This window comes from Mauremys reevesii, linkage group 10 (assembly GCF_016161935.1).
Source record: "Mauremys reevesii isolate NIE-2019 linkage group 10, ASM1616193v1, whole genome shotgun sequence".
NCBI lineage: Eukaryota > Metazoa > Chordata > Testudines > Geoemydidae > Mauremys > Mauremys reevesii.
Genome location: NC_052632.1, coordinates 1290473 through 1306843, shown reverse-complemented (window position 1 = coordinate 1306843; position 16371 = coordinate 1290473). Strand labels below are relative to the sequence as shown.

Genomic DNA, 16371 nt, shown 5'->3' with positions numbered 1-16371 from the left:
AAGGACTCGTTCTGCCACCGGCTGCTTCTCAGGCTTGTCCCTGGGCTGGGCAGTGGCCGATCAGTCCTGGGGAAGCAGGGCCTCCAGGAGGGAGAGGAGCTCGCCGGAGAGATCCTGCAGAGAGGAGCACAGGGATCAGTGGAGCAACACAGCCAAGGCCAGACTCTCTGGGCGCTGTCTCTGGGAGCCGGATGGAGTGGGGGGCCCTCTGAGCGGGACCCACAAACTGCCCCTGGAGGGCACAGACAGGAGCAGGGCCAGCGACCCTGTGGAGCGAGGGCACTGAGTCATTCGCTCTGCCCTGTCAGCCGAAGCTGATTCCAAGGGCCAGGGAAGGGGGGTGCCTGTGGTCAGAGCCCCTCCGGGCTCTGCTGTGCTGATCGGCCGAGTAGCCCTGAGCACGTCATTCCCCGCTCTCCATGCCTCAGCATCCGCCCGGGAAAACCCTTCCCCACTGCCCTCCGCCCCCCAGCAGTGCATGCTGCCCTCCTTCCTCGCAGGACCCGGCCCACGGGCCATTACAAGTGGCCAGGAATTTGGGGAGTGCCTGATTCTCAGCTCCAGCTCGCCTGCCAGTCACAGCATCAGGCCAGGCAGAATGTGGGTTCCCCAGATCTGTGCCACTGAATATGCACCGCGGGGGTTACTCTGGCAGGTAAACTCAGGACACAGCCTAGATGAGGAGGGGGCAGAGAGCGAACGTACCTGGGAGGACAGACCCATGTCTGCAAACTCAGCTGGCAGCAGCATCGGCCCCGCATCCTGGATTCGTGCCCTGTGCAGCTCAGGGGGTGTCCCTGCGGCAGGGCAGCAGATGGGCGACACCCAGGACTCTGCGGCTGGGGGGGACCCCTCCCACGGGGCTGGAGATGCTGCCCGGAGACCAGGGGTCCTGGCCTGGCAGCACCCCAGCCCCTCGGGGCACAGCTGGCAGTGCCGGCGTGGGCTCTCTCTCCTCTGGGCCAGCGTCTCCTCGCTGAGCCCCAGCAGCTCCGACAGGTGGGAGATGTAGCGGATGGCGAGGCGCAGGGTCTCGATCTTGGTCAGGCTCTGGCCGGCCGGTGCCACCGAGGGGGGCAGGTAGCGTCGCAGGGTGTGGAGAGCCTTGGACAGGTTCCTCATGCGCAGCTTCTCCCGCTCGCTGGCGCTCTGCCTCTGCCCGCCGCCCGCCCTGCCCCGGACGCCCTTCCTGCTCCCGTAGGCTGGGCACAGGCCAGCTCTGCGTCTTGGCGTCAGCACCAGGCTCGGGGCTGCAGGGCAGCTGCTGCAGGGCTCCTGGGGAGCTGGGCAGAGCGGGTAGAGGGGCGAGAGGCCACAGGAGTCGGTGGAGGGTGTTGGGGAGCAGCTGCTGTACCCCTCCGTGCTGGGCGGGACCCTGCCCCACTCCTGCAGCAGGGCCTGGCTTGGGAGCAGCTGGAGATCCTGGGCTAGGAGCTGGGCAGGAGAGCTGGCCATGGCGTCGGGGCTTCCCAGGCTGCGTGTGGGGAGAGCGCAGCAGCCCCGGGCTTTATGCTGAGGCCGGAGGTGTGAAGTGGCACCTTCGCAGGGACCATCAGCACATCAAAGCCCTGGGGGGCTGGGGGGCCTGGGGGAGAGGGCTCCTTTGAACAGGCTGGTGTTGAATTTTACCCCAGCTGGGGTGGAGCTGTGTGACAGGTCACTGACCCCACGGAGCCCCAGCTGCCGGCCTGCGACAGAGCCTGCCCAGGTGCCCCATGCCCAGCGGGCTGGTGAGGGCACAGGGCGGCTCTGTGTGGCTGGGCTGGGCCCCCACCCGCTCAGAGGGGGCAGCTTGCACCCCACTGCCAAGGGCATACGCGGGAGGGCGCCCGGCGGCTGTGTCTGTTCCTAGGGGCAGTGCCAGCAGCCCACGGTACACGGTGGGGGACAGAGATCCAAACCCACACAGGGAGGAAAAGAACCCAGGAGTCCGGGCTGCATGCCCAGGTGCTCAGCATTATCCTACTCAAACCTGGCCGGGCCCTGCCCTGAGTGATGGGGCAGGAGACTCGTCCTCACTCAGTGTGAGCTGGGGGCAGGGCTTGGGCCGGGGGGCGCAGGGGGCAGGTGCCTCCTAGAGCAGGATCCGAACCAAAACCCATCCCCCCGGGGATGCTGGAGCGTCGGGCCCAACCCCAGCTCTGGACCCTGATTCCCCAGCCAGTTCTGGGGAGGGGCCCAGCAACCCAGGGACGCTCCCCCTGCACGGCCTGGGCAGGGGCTTGTGCTGTGCTGCCCTGCAGGCTACCAGGAGGCGCTGGGCCCCCTGGGCCAAGGGGGGCGAGAGAGAGCGAGGGAGCCAGAGCAGCCTGCCCCGCCCAGCCCAGGCTAATGGCATTTCACACCCTGCCACTAATGAGCCCAGGAGCCGCTATCACATCCAGGCCCTGGCTCAGGGGCCCTGCCCCCACCTGGCCTGCTGGCTGGGGGGGGGGGGGGGAGGCAGGAAGGAGGGTCTGTCTGTCTGTCTGTCTGCTGCTGCCCATCAGCATGTGGGGGGGGGCACGGGGGTGAGATGCTCTTTGCTGGCGTAGCTGCCATGGGGCGGGGCAGACCCAGCTCCCCAGGGCTGGGAACGTGCGGGCAGCTCTCCACCAAGCACCAAGTTCTCAGGCTGGGCTACGCCAGGATTTTCCCAACCAGCTGGGCCCCTCGCTCATAATGAGAAGTCCAGACCCAAGGCAGTGTCACGGGTGGAACCACAGCCCCCTCCACCACCAGCCCACGTCCCCCTGGAGCCAGCGGGTTCTCACTACGGGGCGGAGGGAGGGAGGGCGTGAAGAGCTGGGAGGGACCCCCGGGCTGCGTTCCCAGGCCCAGTGCAGCTGGCACTTGACACGACTGGTGTAAAGGTTACCACGGAAACCCAGTGTGGCAATTCTGGAAAAGAAAACAGAAGGGGGAGAGGCTCTCAAGGGAATGTGGGGTGGGACGTGCTTCCAAAATACTGGGCCCCACACTGATACTGGTGTGTACACAGACACACACACACAGGTGTGTGCACAGGTACCCGCCGCACTGACCCAGATGTGTACACACACACGCAACCCCGCACAATACAGACGTGTACACGGGCCAGCCACTAATACTGGACTGCACAACCCCCACACGAATACAGGCGTGTAACAGACACACACACCCCTGCACGAGTACAGGCATGGACACTGCTCCCCCTTGCACTACTACAGGCGTGTACATGGACCTCACACTACTACAGGTGTGTACATAGCCCCACCCTGCACTAATAAAGGTGTGTTCACACACACACGCTTATACAGGTTCTGGGGCTGAGGGAAGGCCAGGCCAGGCCAGGAAACGGGTCTCATGCCATCTCCCAGCCCCAGGGCTTGGGGTCTCCTGCCTGTTCCCCTCTCTCATTTCCACTTGCCCCCTTCTCTGCCCCCGTCCCAGCTCCCGTATCCCCTTGGTGGATGCCCTGGCTGGGGACTCCATGGGCAGGGAGCTGGGGGGGGGCCTTCCCCCCCCGCCCGCCCGCCCTGGGTTTTGACAAGTGCTGGCGTTTCTCCCTGCCAGGCCTGCGCTGGGAACCCAGGGGTAGCCCGAGCTCTCCCAGCCGGAGATGAAAGGTCAGAGCCCCCTACCCCCTCCAATGGAGGGGGGTCCCTGCAGGGGAGTGATGCTGGCTCCAGCGTCCATCCCGTCCGCGCTATGGGGACCCTGGCCCCTCACTCCTGGGGTGTCCTGGGATGCCCCTCACCAGCGCCGGGAACCTCCCAGCGACTCTGGGGTACCTGCCCTTGGTGATCTCTATCCAGTCGCCCCCCACCGGGAGCGCTGAGCCCCCACCTCACCTCTCCCTGCCATCCTGTGCGCTGCCGGCGCTCGGCCCCTGGCCTCAGCTGCAACCCCCGCCCCATGGCTTCTGCCCCCCTCAGGAGGAAGCTTCCCAAGCCCCAGGCCCACAGCACCATATGGAATCAATTATTCGGCCCCTTCCCCGAGCTGGGAGCTCCCCAGGGAGCTCCTCACTATGTGCCCAGCCCGAGCGCAGCGCTGCAGGGGCTGCGTGCAGCGACACCTCCCAGCAAACGCAGCGTGTGCCCAGGAGGGGCTGGTGAGGGGATGCTGAGGGCTCACCTGCCCCATTCCTCACCCCCCGCTCCCTGCACTCCCCTGCGTGGACGGCCGGCGCTACCCCTGCCCCTCTCCAGAGAGCGCGCTCCGTGCAGTGCTGACGGTGGGGTTCACTCCCACCCCGTACTGCCCCCGGCACACGCACATGGGAGCCTCCCCTTCCCAGCGGCGTCATCAGGAACGGACGCCGGCCTAGTCCTTTGAGTCCCTTGGGGCTTGGACCATTCTGGCCAGCTCAGGAGCAGAACATGTCACAGAGCACGTGTGTGCAGGGCATGTCACAGAGCATGTGTGTGCAGGGTGAGTCACAGAGCACGTGTGTGCAGGGCATGTCACAGAGCATGTGTGGGCAGGGTGAGTCACAGAGCATGTGTGTGCAGGGCGTGTCACAGAGCATGTGTGCAGGGCATGTCACAGAGCACGTGTGTGCAGGGTGTGTCGCTGAGCATGTGTGTGCAGTACATGTTACAGAGCATATGTGCAGGGCGTGTCACAGAGCACGTGTGCAGGGCGAGTCACAGAGCATGTGTGTGCAAGGTGAGTCACAGAGCACGTGTATGCAGCGCATGTCACAGAGCACAATGTGCAGGGCGTGTCACAGAGCACGTGTGCAGGACATGTCAAAGAGCATGTGTGTGCAGTACATGTTACAGAGCATATGTGCAGGGCATGTCACAGAGCATGTGTGTGCAGGGTGAGTCACAGAGCACGTGTGCAGGGCATGTCACAGAGCATGTGTGTGCAGGGTGAGTCACAGAGCATGTGTGTGCAGGGCGTGTCACAGAGCACATGTGTGCAGGGCATGTCACAGAGCATGTGTGTGCAGGGTGTGTTGTGCAGGGCGTGTCACAGAGCACGTGTGCAGGGCGAGTCACAGAGCATGTGTGTGCAAGGTGAGTCACAGAGCACGTGTATGCAGCGCATGTCACAGAGCACAATGTGCAGGGCGTGTCACAGAGCACGTGTGCAGGACATGTCAAAGAGCATGTGTGTGCAGTACATGTTACAGAGCATGTGTGTGCAGGGCATGTCACAGAGCACGGGTGCAGGGGGTGTCACAGAGCACGTGTGTGCAGGGTGTGTCACAGAGCACATGTGTGCAGGGTGTGTCACAGAGCACATGTGTGCAGGGTGTGTCACAGAGTGTGTGTGTGCAGGGCGTGTCACAGAGCACATGTGTGCAGGGCATGTCACAGAGCGTGTGTGTGCAGGGTGTGTCACAGAGCACGTGTGTGCAGGGCGTGTCACAGAGCACGTGTGTGCAGGGTGAGTCACAGAGCACGTGTGTGCAGGGTGTGTCACAGAGCATGTGTGTGCAGGGCGTGTCACAGAGCGTGTGTGTGCAGGGTGTGTCACAGAGCACATGTGTGCAGGGCGTGTCACAGAGCACGTGTGTGCAGGGCGTGTCACAGACACACCGTCAGGCCCCTCAGTGCGGAACAGACACGTAGCAGCACAAAGCCACTCACAGAGCGCTGGATGGGGTGACACGGGGCACAGGAACTGCCAGCCTGGCTCAGCAGAGGGCTCCACTTAGCAGCATCCTTCTCGGACAGTAGCCGGCACCAGCTGCTGCAGGGCAAGGAACAAGAGCCCCTCGTGGACGATGCTGGTCCCACCCCCACCCCCCCCCGCGGGGTCCCCCCAGCCCAGCCTGTCAGTCTAGGGGCTCGTACCCCAACTGCCACTGGGGCGCCCTAACCCTCCTGCCCAGAGCCTACCCGAGTGCCCCATTGTGCCATGTGCCAGGCTGGCGTGGGGCACGGGTGGGGGGGCAGCGGGGGCCAGGAGCGCCCCGGAAGGAGGTCTGTGGCCCAGCTCCGCAGGTGGCAGGAAGGCTGGATCTTGGCCCGTGGCCCAGCTGCCGACTCTGCCTAAAGCTATTCCGGGAGATTGTTTTTCCCACCATGACGTGATGGCATTAATTGTACTGTACGTATGCAGATCTCCCGGATTGCTCTCAGTAGCCACCGGGAGCTCGATGCCGAGTCCGGGACACGCCCGGCCAATCCTGGAGGGGTGGCAACCCCACCCGCGGGCCCGGCAAGGTGGCACTTGTGCAAACAGCTGAGCCCAGTGTGCGGCCAGGCCCTGCTCTGCACTCACAGGGAGACACAAGCCAGGCCACCCCCGGGGGCGGCAGCCTGGCCCGGCTCACGCAGGAATCACCCCGAGAGACGCCCCCAGGGCAGCATGAGCGCGAGCCCTAGGATGTGCCCCAGGAACCTCCCCCAGCCAGGCAGGGGCTGCCCCAGCGGGAGAGCTGGGCCCGAGGGCCCCCTGGCCCCAGCCAGCACTGCCAGGGGTGGTTGGGCTGGGCCAAAGTAGAGCTACCCGGTGACACCAGGGCCCAGAGCCCCCTGGATCCCCCACCGCCGAGCAGCAGCACTGGGGGAAGGGGGAATAGGGGAAGCAGGGCCTGGGCGCCTGGCTGGGGACTGAGACCAGGCGCGGACCCCGGGGTCTGGGGGGGGGAGGGGAGGCCAGGCCAGGAGCCACGCGGACCCCAGGCTCTGGGGGGGGGAGGGGAGGCCAGGCCAGGAGCCACGCGGACCCCGGGGTCTGGGGGGGGGAGGCCAGGCCAGGAGCCACGCGGACCCCAGGCTCTGGGAGGGGAGGCCAGGCCAGGAGCCACGTGGACCCCGGGTTCTGGGGAGGAGGCCAGGCCAGGAGCCACGCGGATCCTGGGTTCTGGGAGGGGAGGCCAGGCCAGGAGCCACGCGGCCCCCGGGGTCTGCGGGGGGGAGGGGAGGCCAGGCCAGGAGCCACACGGACCCCGTGTTCTGGGGGGGGAGGCCAGGCCAGGAGCCACGCGGACCCGGGTTCTGGGAGGGGAGGCCAGGCCAGGAGCCACGCGGATCCTGGGTTCTGGGAGGGAGGCCAGGCCAGGAGCCACGCGGACCCGGGTTCTGGGAGGGGAGGCCAGGCCAGGAGCCACGCGGACCCGGGTTCTGGGGGAGGAGGCCAGGCCAGGAGCCACGCGGACCCCGGGTTCTGGGAGGGGAGGCCAGGCCAGGAGCCACGCGGACCCTGGGTTCTGGCGGGGAGGAGGCCAGGCCAGGAGCCACGCGGACCCGGGTTCTGGGGGCGGGGAGGCCAGGCCAGGAGCCACGCGGATCCTGGGTTCTGGGGGGAGGGGAGGCGAGGCCAGGAGCCACACGGACCCCGGGTTCGGGGGGGATAGGGGAGGCCAGGCCAGGAGCCACGCGGACCCGGGTTCTGGGGGAGGAGGCCAGGCCAGGAGCCACGCGGACCCCGGGTTCTGGGGAGGGGAGGCCAGGCCAGGAGCCACGCGGACCCGGGTTCTGGGGGAGGGGAGGCCAGGCCAGGAGCCACACGGACCCGGGTTCTGGGGATAGGGGAGGCCAGGCCAGGAGCCACGCGGACCCGGGTTCTGGTGGGGGAGGGGAGGCCAGGCCAGGAGCCACGCGGACCCCGGGGTCTGGGGGGAGGGGAGGCCAGGCCAGGAGCCACACAGACCCCGGGTTCTGGGGGGGAGGGGAGGCCAGGCCAGGAGCCACGCGGACCCCGGGTTCTGGGGGGGAGGGGAGGCCAGGCCAGGAGCCAAGCAGACCCCAGGCTCGGGGAGGAGGCCAGGCCAGGAGCCACGCGGACCCCAGGTTCTGGGGGGGGGGGGAGGGGAGGCCAGGCCAGGAGCCACGCGGACCCCGGGTTCGGGGGTGAGGGGAGGCCAGGCCAGGAGCCACGCGGACCCCGGGTTCTGGGGGGGAGGGGAGGCCAGGCCAGGAGCCACGCGGACCCCGGGTTCTGGGGGGTAGGGGAGGCCAGGAGCCATGTGGACCCCAGGTTTGGGGCAGGGAAAGCCGGGCCAGGTGCCCCGCCAGACTCCACGTTTCAGTGCTTGTTGCACTTTAATCTAGCAGAGGAAGGTCTAATATGATCTAACATCTGGCAGCTGAAGCTTGACAAATTCAGCCTGGAAAAGTAGCGTGGGTGTTTCCCAGGACAGGTAACTGGAACAACTTACAAGGGGCATGGTGGATTCTCATCATTGAATTAGATGTAACCGACCGACTCCATTCAGCCAGGAATTAAGTCAGGGTCATGCAGACAGGTGACCACACCTGAAATCTCCCAGTCTGCCCCCTGCAGCAGCGTGCGGCTGATGGAGCTGGGAATGGGCCCCAGGTGTCCTGGGCTTTCCCCGCCGGCCCAGCCCTGCCCTCTGAGCACTGCGCTCCAGCAGGAGGTTAGCACACCCAGCATTAGCGATGGCAAAGCACGCGGGGGCTCTCTCCTGGGGACGGTCAAGGTCCCCGCGCAGCCGGCACTGAGGAGCTCCCGCTGGCCCAGCCCGGGGCATTGTGGGCTTGTGCTGGTTGACGTGAGGAGGGATGGTAAGAAAATTAGCAGCTCTCACTGCCATGTGAATTGGCCCCTGCACACTTCCCAGCTCAGGCAGCCCCAATTAAAGGGCAGAGGAGTCAGAACTGACACCTCTGCAAATGGGGCTGGCTTTCCCAGGGGCCTCCTGCCTCAGTCCCAGCCAGGCCTCTGTGGGTTTTGACACCTCCATGCAACCTGCGAAGGTGCCACTTCACACCTCCGGCCTCAGCATAAAGCCCAGGGCTGCTGCGCTCTCCCCACACACAGCCTGGGAAGCCCCAAGCCCTGACGCCATGGCCAGCTGTCCTGCCCGGCTCCTAGCCCAGGAGCTCCAGCAGCTCCCGAGCCAGGCCCTGCTGCAGGAGTGGGGCTGGGCCCACTCAGACTCCACCTCTCCCACCTCCTCCTCAGACTCCTATAGCCTGTCCCCTTCTTCTGCACTCCTGGCTTCCCAGGAGCCCCTCCACGGCTGCCTCCCGGGGCGAGCACCCGCTCTGCCCCCCAGGCTCCAGGCAGATCCCTGCCGCAGCAGCCAGAGGGCACCGGGCAGGGCGGGCGGCGGGCAGAGGCAGAGCGCCAGCGAGCGGGAGAAGCTGCGCATGAGGAACCTGTCCAAGGCTCTCCACACCCTGCGACGCTACCTGCCCCCCTCGGTGGCACCGGCCGGCCAGAGCCTGACCAAGATCGAGACCCTGCGCCTCGCCATCCGCTACATCTCCCACCTGTCGGAGCTGCTGGGGCTCAGCGAGGAGACGCTGGCCCAGAGGAGAGAGGGCCCACGCCGGCACTGCCAGCTGTGCCCCGAGGGGCTGGGGTGCTGCCAGGCCAGGACCCCTGGCCTCCGGGCAGCATCTCCAGCCCCGTGGGAGGGGTCCCCCCCAGCTGCAGAATCCTGGGTGTCGCCCACCTGCTGCCCTGCCGCAGGGACACCCCCCGAGCTGGTTTGGACTCAAAGTACTGGAGCAGCATCCTGGGTGTCACCCACCTCCTGCTCTGAAACAGGGACTCCCCCGGAGCTCCATGGGGCCCACATCTCAGACATAATGGCCTGGGGCTTGCCCACCTCCCGCCCCAAGGCAGGGAGCCCTCCAGAGCCCCATGGCGCAGCATCCTGGGGATCCTGCACTGAGCCGGCAGCCCCCCCGGAGCCCAGCGGCATCAGAGCCACAGACGCAAGGCACTGGACATCGGTCACGCACTGCCCCCTGCTGGCTGCTTTCTACCAGGTACGCACTGCACTCTGGGGGGCCCCTTCCCTGCCCCATATGCCGGCAGGAGGCTGGCAGCATCCACACCTGGCCAGATTCCCCTAGGGGATCCAAGCAGGTGGGCCGTAGTGCCTGCTTGCAGCCCGTGGGCTCTGCACGGGGCAAGCCCGGGGCACTGGCGGGATGGTTCTGATTGGAATGCCAAGCCGGAGAGATCTGGACTGGCTCCTCAGACTCCTCCAGCAGCAGCAGCTTGGAAGCCAGGAGCCTCCCTTTAATGTGCCTCTCTCTGCCCCCCTGGGGTCCCGTGGGCCACTCTGCCCAAGCAACGCAGAAAGCGCCCCCCCCCCCGGCTTGGTGTTCAGTGCCAGGGCTCAGCCACCCATGCCACTGGGCATGGAGCCCCAAGGGTCTGCCGTGACAGCCAGGTGCTACCGGTGCACCTGGATCTGTGCCCTGCCCGGGCGAGGCGGGTTCTGTGCTGGGAGCCCAGGGAAGGATGTGGGCAATGCGGGGGCACAGCACACTGCAGCTTCAGAGCCTGTGCAGACGTGCTAGGTCTGTACCACGTGCTCCCCGGCTGCACGGGAGGGAGCATCTGGTCGGAAACAAGGGTCTGCTCTCCGTGCCAAGGCCAACCCCGGGGGGCTGCTGCAGGGACCCCAGGACCCTCCCATGCTGCAGAGCAGGAGGCCTGGCCAGGGGCATAATGTGCAGCGCCCCGAGTGTGCCCCGCCCACGACGCCAAGGGGCTGTGTAATGGGCCCCTCGGCCAGAGGCTGGGGCGACGCGGAGCCTAGCGGGGAGGGGAAATGCTCCCTCACAATGCAGCTGAGGTGCACAGGCCCTGTCCCTGCAGCGCCCTGGGCAAGGGGGTGCCTGAGAACTGGGGGCAGTGGAGTCTGGCGGGGCCTGTAGTGCGCCTCACCCCGGCCGGCCCGCCTGGCACCTTGTTAAACACGCCTTTTCCTTTGGCACAAGGCAGGGCCCATGTCGCCAGGCCTGGAGTGGTCCATTGACCCCAGCCCCCAGCCAGCCTGCAGCCACCACAGGGCCATCCCGGCAGAGCCGGTCCAGCAGCAGGAATGAGGGGAAGCTGGCACTGAAGAGGTGATGAGAAGCAGGACATCGGCCGCGTTTGGGTGCGGAGCTACGAGGCTCTTCACGGACTAGCGCTCAGTGCAGCAGCTCCGCTCGCAGCAGGTCCCTGCCGGGGCCCCGCTCGTCACACTGGCTGTGCCTGGCAGGGAAAGGCCTTTCTGATTAAACCCTTTACATCCTGCCCTTGCTCCTGCTGCTTTGTTATTGTAGGGTCACTCAGCCGGGTTTGTTGCTCACTGAGTGGGCTCTGGGAGCGGGCGGGTGCTGTCGGGGGGAAGCAGCTCTAGGATCAGGCAGGTACTGGGGAGCAGGGGTGGCTCTGGGCGTGGGCGGGTGCTGGGCGGAGTGGCTCAGGTGGGAGCGAGTGGGCCCTGGGCAGGCCCGGCTCTGGGAGCAGGCGGGTACTGGGAGACAGGGAACGGCTCTGGGAGCAGGCGGGCGCTGGGGCGGGCAGCTCTCGGAATGGGTGGGGACTGGGGGCCTGGCTCTGGGAGCAGGCGGGTGCTGGGGGGGTGGCTCTGGGAGTGGGTGGGCACAGGCAGGCCTGGTGCTGGGGGACAGGGAACGGCTCGGGGAGCCGGCGGGTGCTGGGGGGGTGGCTCTGGGAGTGGGTGGGCACTGGGCAGGCCCCACTCTGGGAGCGGGTGGGTGCTGTGTGGGCCGGCTCTCAGAGCAGGTGAGGACTGGGGGCCTGGCTCTGGGAGCAGGCGGGTGCTGGGGGGGTGGCTCTGGGAGCGGGCGGGTGCGGTTGGGGGGAAGCAGCTCTAGGATCAGGCAGGTACTGGGGAGCAGGGGTGGCTCTGGGCGTGGGCGGGTGCTGGGCGGAGTGGCTCAGGTGGGAGCGAGTGGGCCCTGGGCAGGCCCAGCTCTGGGAGCAGGTGGGTGCTGGGAGACAGGGGACGGCTCTGGGAGCAGGCGGGTGCTGGGGGACAGGGGACGGCTCTGGGAGCAGGTGGGTGCTGGGAGACAGTGGACGGCTCTGGGAGCAGGTGGGTGCTGGGGGACAGGGGACGGCTCTGGGAGCAGGTGGGTGCTGGGAGACAGGGGACGGCTCTGGGAGCAGGCAGGTGCTGGGGGACAGGGGACGGCTCTGGAAGCGGGTGGGTGCTGTGTGGGGCGGCTCTCAAAGCGGGTGAGGACTGGGGGCCTGGCTCTGGGAGCAGGCGGACGCTGGGGTGGGCAGCTCTCAGAATGGGTGGGCACTGGGGGCCTGGCTCTGGGAGCAGGCGGGTGCTGGGGGGGTGGCTCTGGGAGTGGGTGGGCACAGGCAGGCCTGGTGCTGGGGGACAGGGAACGGCTCTGGGAGCAGGCGGGCGCTGGGGCGGGCAGCTCTCGGAATGGGTGGGGACTGGGGGCCTGGCTCTGGGAGCAGGCGGGCGCTGGGGGAGGCAGGGCCCAGGTCTGGGAGCGGGTGAGGTGGGGCGGCTCTGGGAGCAGGCGGGCGCTGGGGGAGGCAGGGCCCGGGTCTGGGAGCGGGTGAGGTGGGCGGTCTGGGGGAGGCAGCGCTGGGAGGCAGGCCCAGGTCTGGGGAGCAGGTGAGGTGGCTCTGGGAGCAGGCGGGCGCTGGGAGGCAGGGCCCAGGTCTGGGAGCGGGTGGGCGCTGGGAGCAGGCCCGGCTCTGGGAGCAGGTGGGCGCTGGGAGGCAGGGCCGGCTCTGGGAGCAGGCGGGCGCTGGGGGCGGCTCTGGGAGCAGGCGGGCGCTGGGGGAGGCAGGGCCCAGGTCTGGGAGCGGGTGAGGTGGGGCGGCTCTGGGAGCAGGCAGACGCAGTTTCTGAAGGCAGGGTGGGTGGACGGTGATGGGCACGGAGCCGCATGACCAGGGTCCCTGCTCCTCCCATGCTCTGATCTGGCTCACGCTTGCGTTACATTTTTCCAGCAGGCCCAGATTTCCTTAGCCCCCTGCCAGGACGGGGAGCTCCCCCACGGGCGCTGTCAGCTCCCTACCGGGCTGAGTGGGCAGGGCTGGGCTGCCTGCATGAGAATTACCCAGTCCCTTCATATGCTGTCTGGGAGCAGGGCCTGGCACTGCCCCCCAGGGGGCTGCTGAGGGGGACCCATTGTCGTACCATGTGGGGCTGAGGGGGGGACCCAGCGCGGGGCCGGGCAGGGCCCGGTGCCGTGTGGGGCTGAGGGGGGACCCAGCGAGGGGCCGGGCAGAGTCTAGTGCCGTGTGGGGCTGAGGGGGGACCCAGCGAGGGGCCGGGCAGAGTCTAGTGCCGTGTGGGGCTGAGGGGGGACCCAGCGAGGGGCCGGGCAGAGTCTAGTGCCGTGTGGGGCTGAGGGGGGACCCAGCGCGGGGCCGGGCAGGGCCCGGTGCCGTGTGGGGCTGAGGGGGGACCCAGCGTGGGGCTGGGCAGGGCCCGGTGCCGTGTGGGGCTGAGGGGGGACCCAGCGTGGGGCCGGGCAGGGCCCGGTGCTGTGTGGGGCTGAGGGGGGACCCAGCGCGGGGCCGGGCAGGGCCTAGTGCTGTGTGGGGCTGAGGGGGGACCCAGCGCGGGGCCGGGCAGGGCCTAGTGCTGTGTGGGGCTCACAGGTCTCACCATCCCCTGGGCAGTGGCCTGGAGAATGGGTCATTGATGTAGCACTGAACTCAGGCGAGCACGCTTCCCCATGTGTCAGCCCCTGCCCATGGCACAAAGTCACCCCAGGCGGAACTGGACCCATCTCGCCCCGCGAGCCCAGGAGCCCCTTGGCAGCCTGCAGAAACAGCAATGGCAGCCCAGCACGCCTCTGACTTGGCCTCAGCCCCCCAATGCTAGGAGCTCCAGGCCCTGCTCCCCAGACGACCTGGGTGTTCGGGGAGATGGGCACGGACTCATGGGAACAGGGGAATCATGAGGGTGGGGTGGGGTTGTCATGGGGGTCACAAGGATGGGGGTCATGAGGCAATGGGGCCAGGTGAATCACAGTGGGTCATGGGGGTCACAGGAAGAGGGTGGTCAAGGGGACTCCTGGGGCCTGGGGTCACTGGGGGGACACAGAAATGGAGGTGCCACATTCCTGGCAAGGAAATTGTGCTGCTAAGTGGCTCCAGACCCGCGTATGGCACAACATGCAGGTGAACGGGGCACACGTGCCTGGCCAGGTTAGGGGTTTGGAACGGGTCCCATATGAGGGGAGATTAAAGAGCTAGGACTTTTCAGCTTGGAAAAGAGGAGACTTAGGGGGGATATGATAGAGGTCTATAAAATCATGAGTGATGTGGAGAAAGGGAATAAGGAAACGTTATTTACTTGTTCCCATAATATAAGAACTAGGGGTCACCAAATGAAATTAATGGGCAGCAGGTTTAAAACAAATACAAGGAAGTTCTTCTTCAGGCAGCGCACAGTCAACTTGTGGAACTCCTTGCCTGAGGAGGTTGTGAAGCCTAGGATTATAACAGGGTATAAAAGAGAACTGGATAAATTCATGGAGGTTAAGTCCATCAATGGCTATTAGCTAGGATGGGTAAGAATGGTGTCCCTAGCCTCTGTTCGTCAGAGGATGGAGATGGATGGCAGGAGAGAGATCACTTGATCATTGCCTGTTAGGTTCACTCCCTCTGGGGCACCTGGCATTGGCCACTGTTGACAGACGGGATACTGGGCTGGATGGACCTCTGGTCTGGCCCAGTCTGGCCGTTCTTATGTTCTGCCTCCGAGCCCCCCTGGTTCCCCAACCGCTGCCTCCCCCTCCCCGGGCTTGGACCTGCACAGGTGCCACATCACACGTCCGGCCTCAGCCCAGAGCCCCAGGCTGCTGCACTGCTCCCCCGACGCAGCCAGAGACGCCCTGCAGCCCCGGCCACTTCTCCAAACGGTCGCTGCACCCAGAGCCCAGCTCCGACCTGGGCACCGACCCCATCGCCAAGCTGCAAAGCCAGTGCCGGGCAGCGAGTCCCTGCAGGGCTGGGCTCCGAGGGCTGCGCTGACAAGCAATGGCACCTGCCAGCCGCCGAGATCCTCAGGGACGGGGCCAAAATCATCAAGCAAAGCAGCCCCTCCCCGGTTGGCCCCCAGCCCAAGTCCCAGGCTCAGAGTGTGTTGGGATCCACAGGCTCTGCACCCATAGAAAAGAGTTCCAATCCCTGGGGAACGATTTATTCCATAGACCCAGTGCCCCTGCTGCCCCCACCTCTCCTCCTCCCCGTGTGCCCCCACCCTGCCAGCTCTCCCCCCGGCTGCCCCCAGCTCTCCTCCTCCCCGTGTGCCCCCACCCTGCCAGCTCTCCTCCCCGCCTGCCCCCACCCTGCCAGCTCTCCTCCCCGCCTGCCCCCACCCTGCCAGCTCTCCCCTCTGCCTGCCCCCACCTCTCCTCCTCCCCGCCTGCCCCCACCCTGCCAGCTGTTCCCCCCGCCTGCCCCCACCCTGCCAGCTCTCCCCTGCCTGCCCCCACCTCTCCTCCTCCCCGTGTGCCCCCACCCTGCCAGCTCTCCACCCTGCCTGCCCCACCTCTCCTCCTCCCCGTGTGCCCCCACCCTGCCAGCTCTCCTCCTCCCCGCCTGCCCCCACCCTGCCAGCTCTCCTCCCCGTGTGCCCCCACCCTGCCAGCTCTCCCCTCTGCCTGCCCCCACCTCTCCTCCTCCCCGCCTGCCCCCACCCTGCCAGCTCTCCTCCCGTGTGCCCCCACCCTGCCAGCTCTCCTCTGCCTGCCCCCACCTCTCCTCCTCCCCGTGTGCCCCCACCCAGCTAGCTCTCCCCTCTGCCTGCCCCACCTCTCCTCCTCCCCATGTGCCCCCAGCCTGCCAGCTCTTCCACCCACCTGCCCCCACCTCTCCTCCCCCGCCTGCCCCCACCTCTCCTCCTCCCCGCCTGCCCCCAGCTCTTCCCGCCCCTGCCTGCCCCCAGCCTGTGCCTCCAGCCCAGAGCTAGAAGATATGGCCAAGTACCTACCCCGGATAGCCGGGACCTCCTGCTTTACACGCCCTGTGCCCAGCCACTGCCACTCTGAGCCTGCCCGGAGCAGCCCTAGCTCCTCGCCCTGCGGGTACTGCTGCTCCGCTGGGCACCTGCCAGAGCCTCCTCCCCAACAGACAGCGCAGTGGGCAGAAGGCCGGGGGGAGGGCCGGGAGCCCCGTCACTGAGGGAGATTCACAACCAGGCTGGCCCGAGCTCTGGATGTGCCGGCGGGCACCACGGAGGGAAGGGTTGGACTGGATGGAGGGAACTCTCCTCTAGCTTCTGTGATGGGGCCTGCGCCCCCTGCCTCCCACCCCCAGGGCCCACTGCTTCCGGGCCTTCTCAGCCCGCGTACCAGCCCACGTTCCCCCGGCACTGGTACCCGCTCTGATTCCCCGTCGCCTGCCCGACTCCCTGCTGCCGGCCCTCCCAACCCTGTCTGGGAGCAGAGCTGGGACCGGCACGACCAGACAGCCCCGGCCAGGCCTTCCTCACCACTTCTCCCCGGCTCCCAACAGCCGCAGCGGGCGGGGCAGAGCTCGCCTGCGGCAGGGGCTGGCCCCTCCGCCTGACACCCCGGCTGTGGGGAGTGGCTCGCTTCCTGTTCTCCCAGCATTTCCACTCCTGGTCCCCCGGCCACCCTGCCTCCTGCTCACATCCCCCCTTCTCCCCCACCACTGAGCATGCCGGTGGCCAAGGGAACGGCCCGGGCTCATGCCCGAGCTGAGTGTGCGAGCGAG

General features: G+C 67.2%; 2 protein-coding genes across 2 annotated transcripts; one reads left to right on the top strand and one right to left on the bottom strand.

Moving 5' to 3' along the window:
- Window positions 1–60: 60 nt before the first annotated feature.
- On the bottom strand, window positions 61–1455 carry LOC120373368 (mesoderm posterior protein 1-like). The gene is made up of 2 exons (XM_039491722.1): window positions 706–1455; window positions 61–114 (listed from the first exon to the last, which is right to left on the bottom strand). Exons 1-2 carry the CDS (start codon window positions 1453–1455, stop codon window positions 61–63), a joined length of 804 nt encoding a protein of 267 aa, XP_039347656.1.
- A 3520-nt stretch (window positions 1456–4975) lies between these two features.
- MESP2 (mesoderm posterior bHLH transcription factor 2) lies at window positions 4976–10739 on the top strand. Its single transcript, XM_039491721.1, has 3 exons — window positions 4976–4988; window positions 8827–9668; window positions 10632–10739. Exons 1-3 carry the CDS (start codon window positions 4976–4978, stop codon window positions 10737–10739), a joined length of 963 nt encoding a protein of 320 aa, XP_039347655.1.
- The last annotated feature ends 5632 nt before the right edge of the window (window positions 10740–16371 follow it).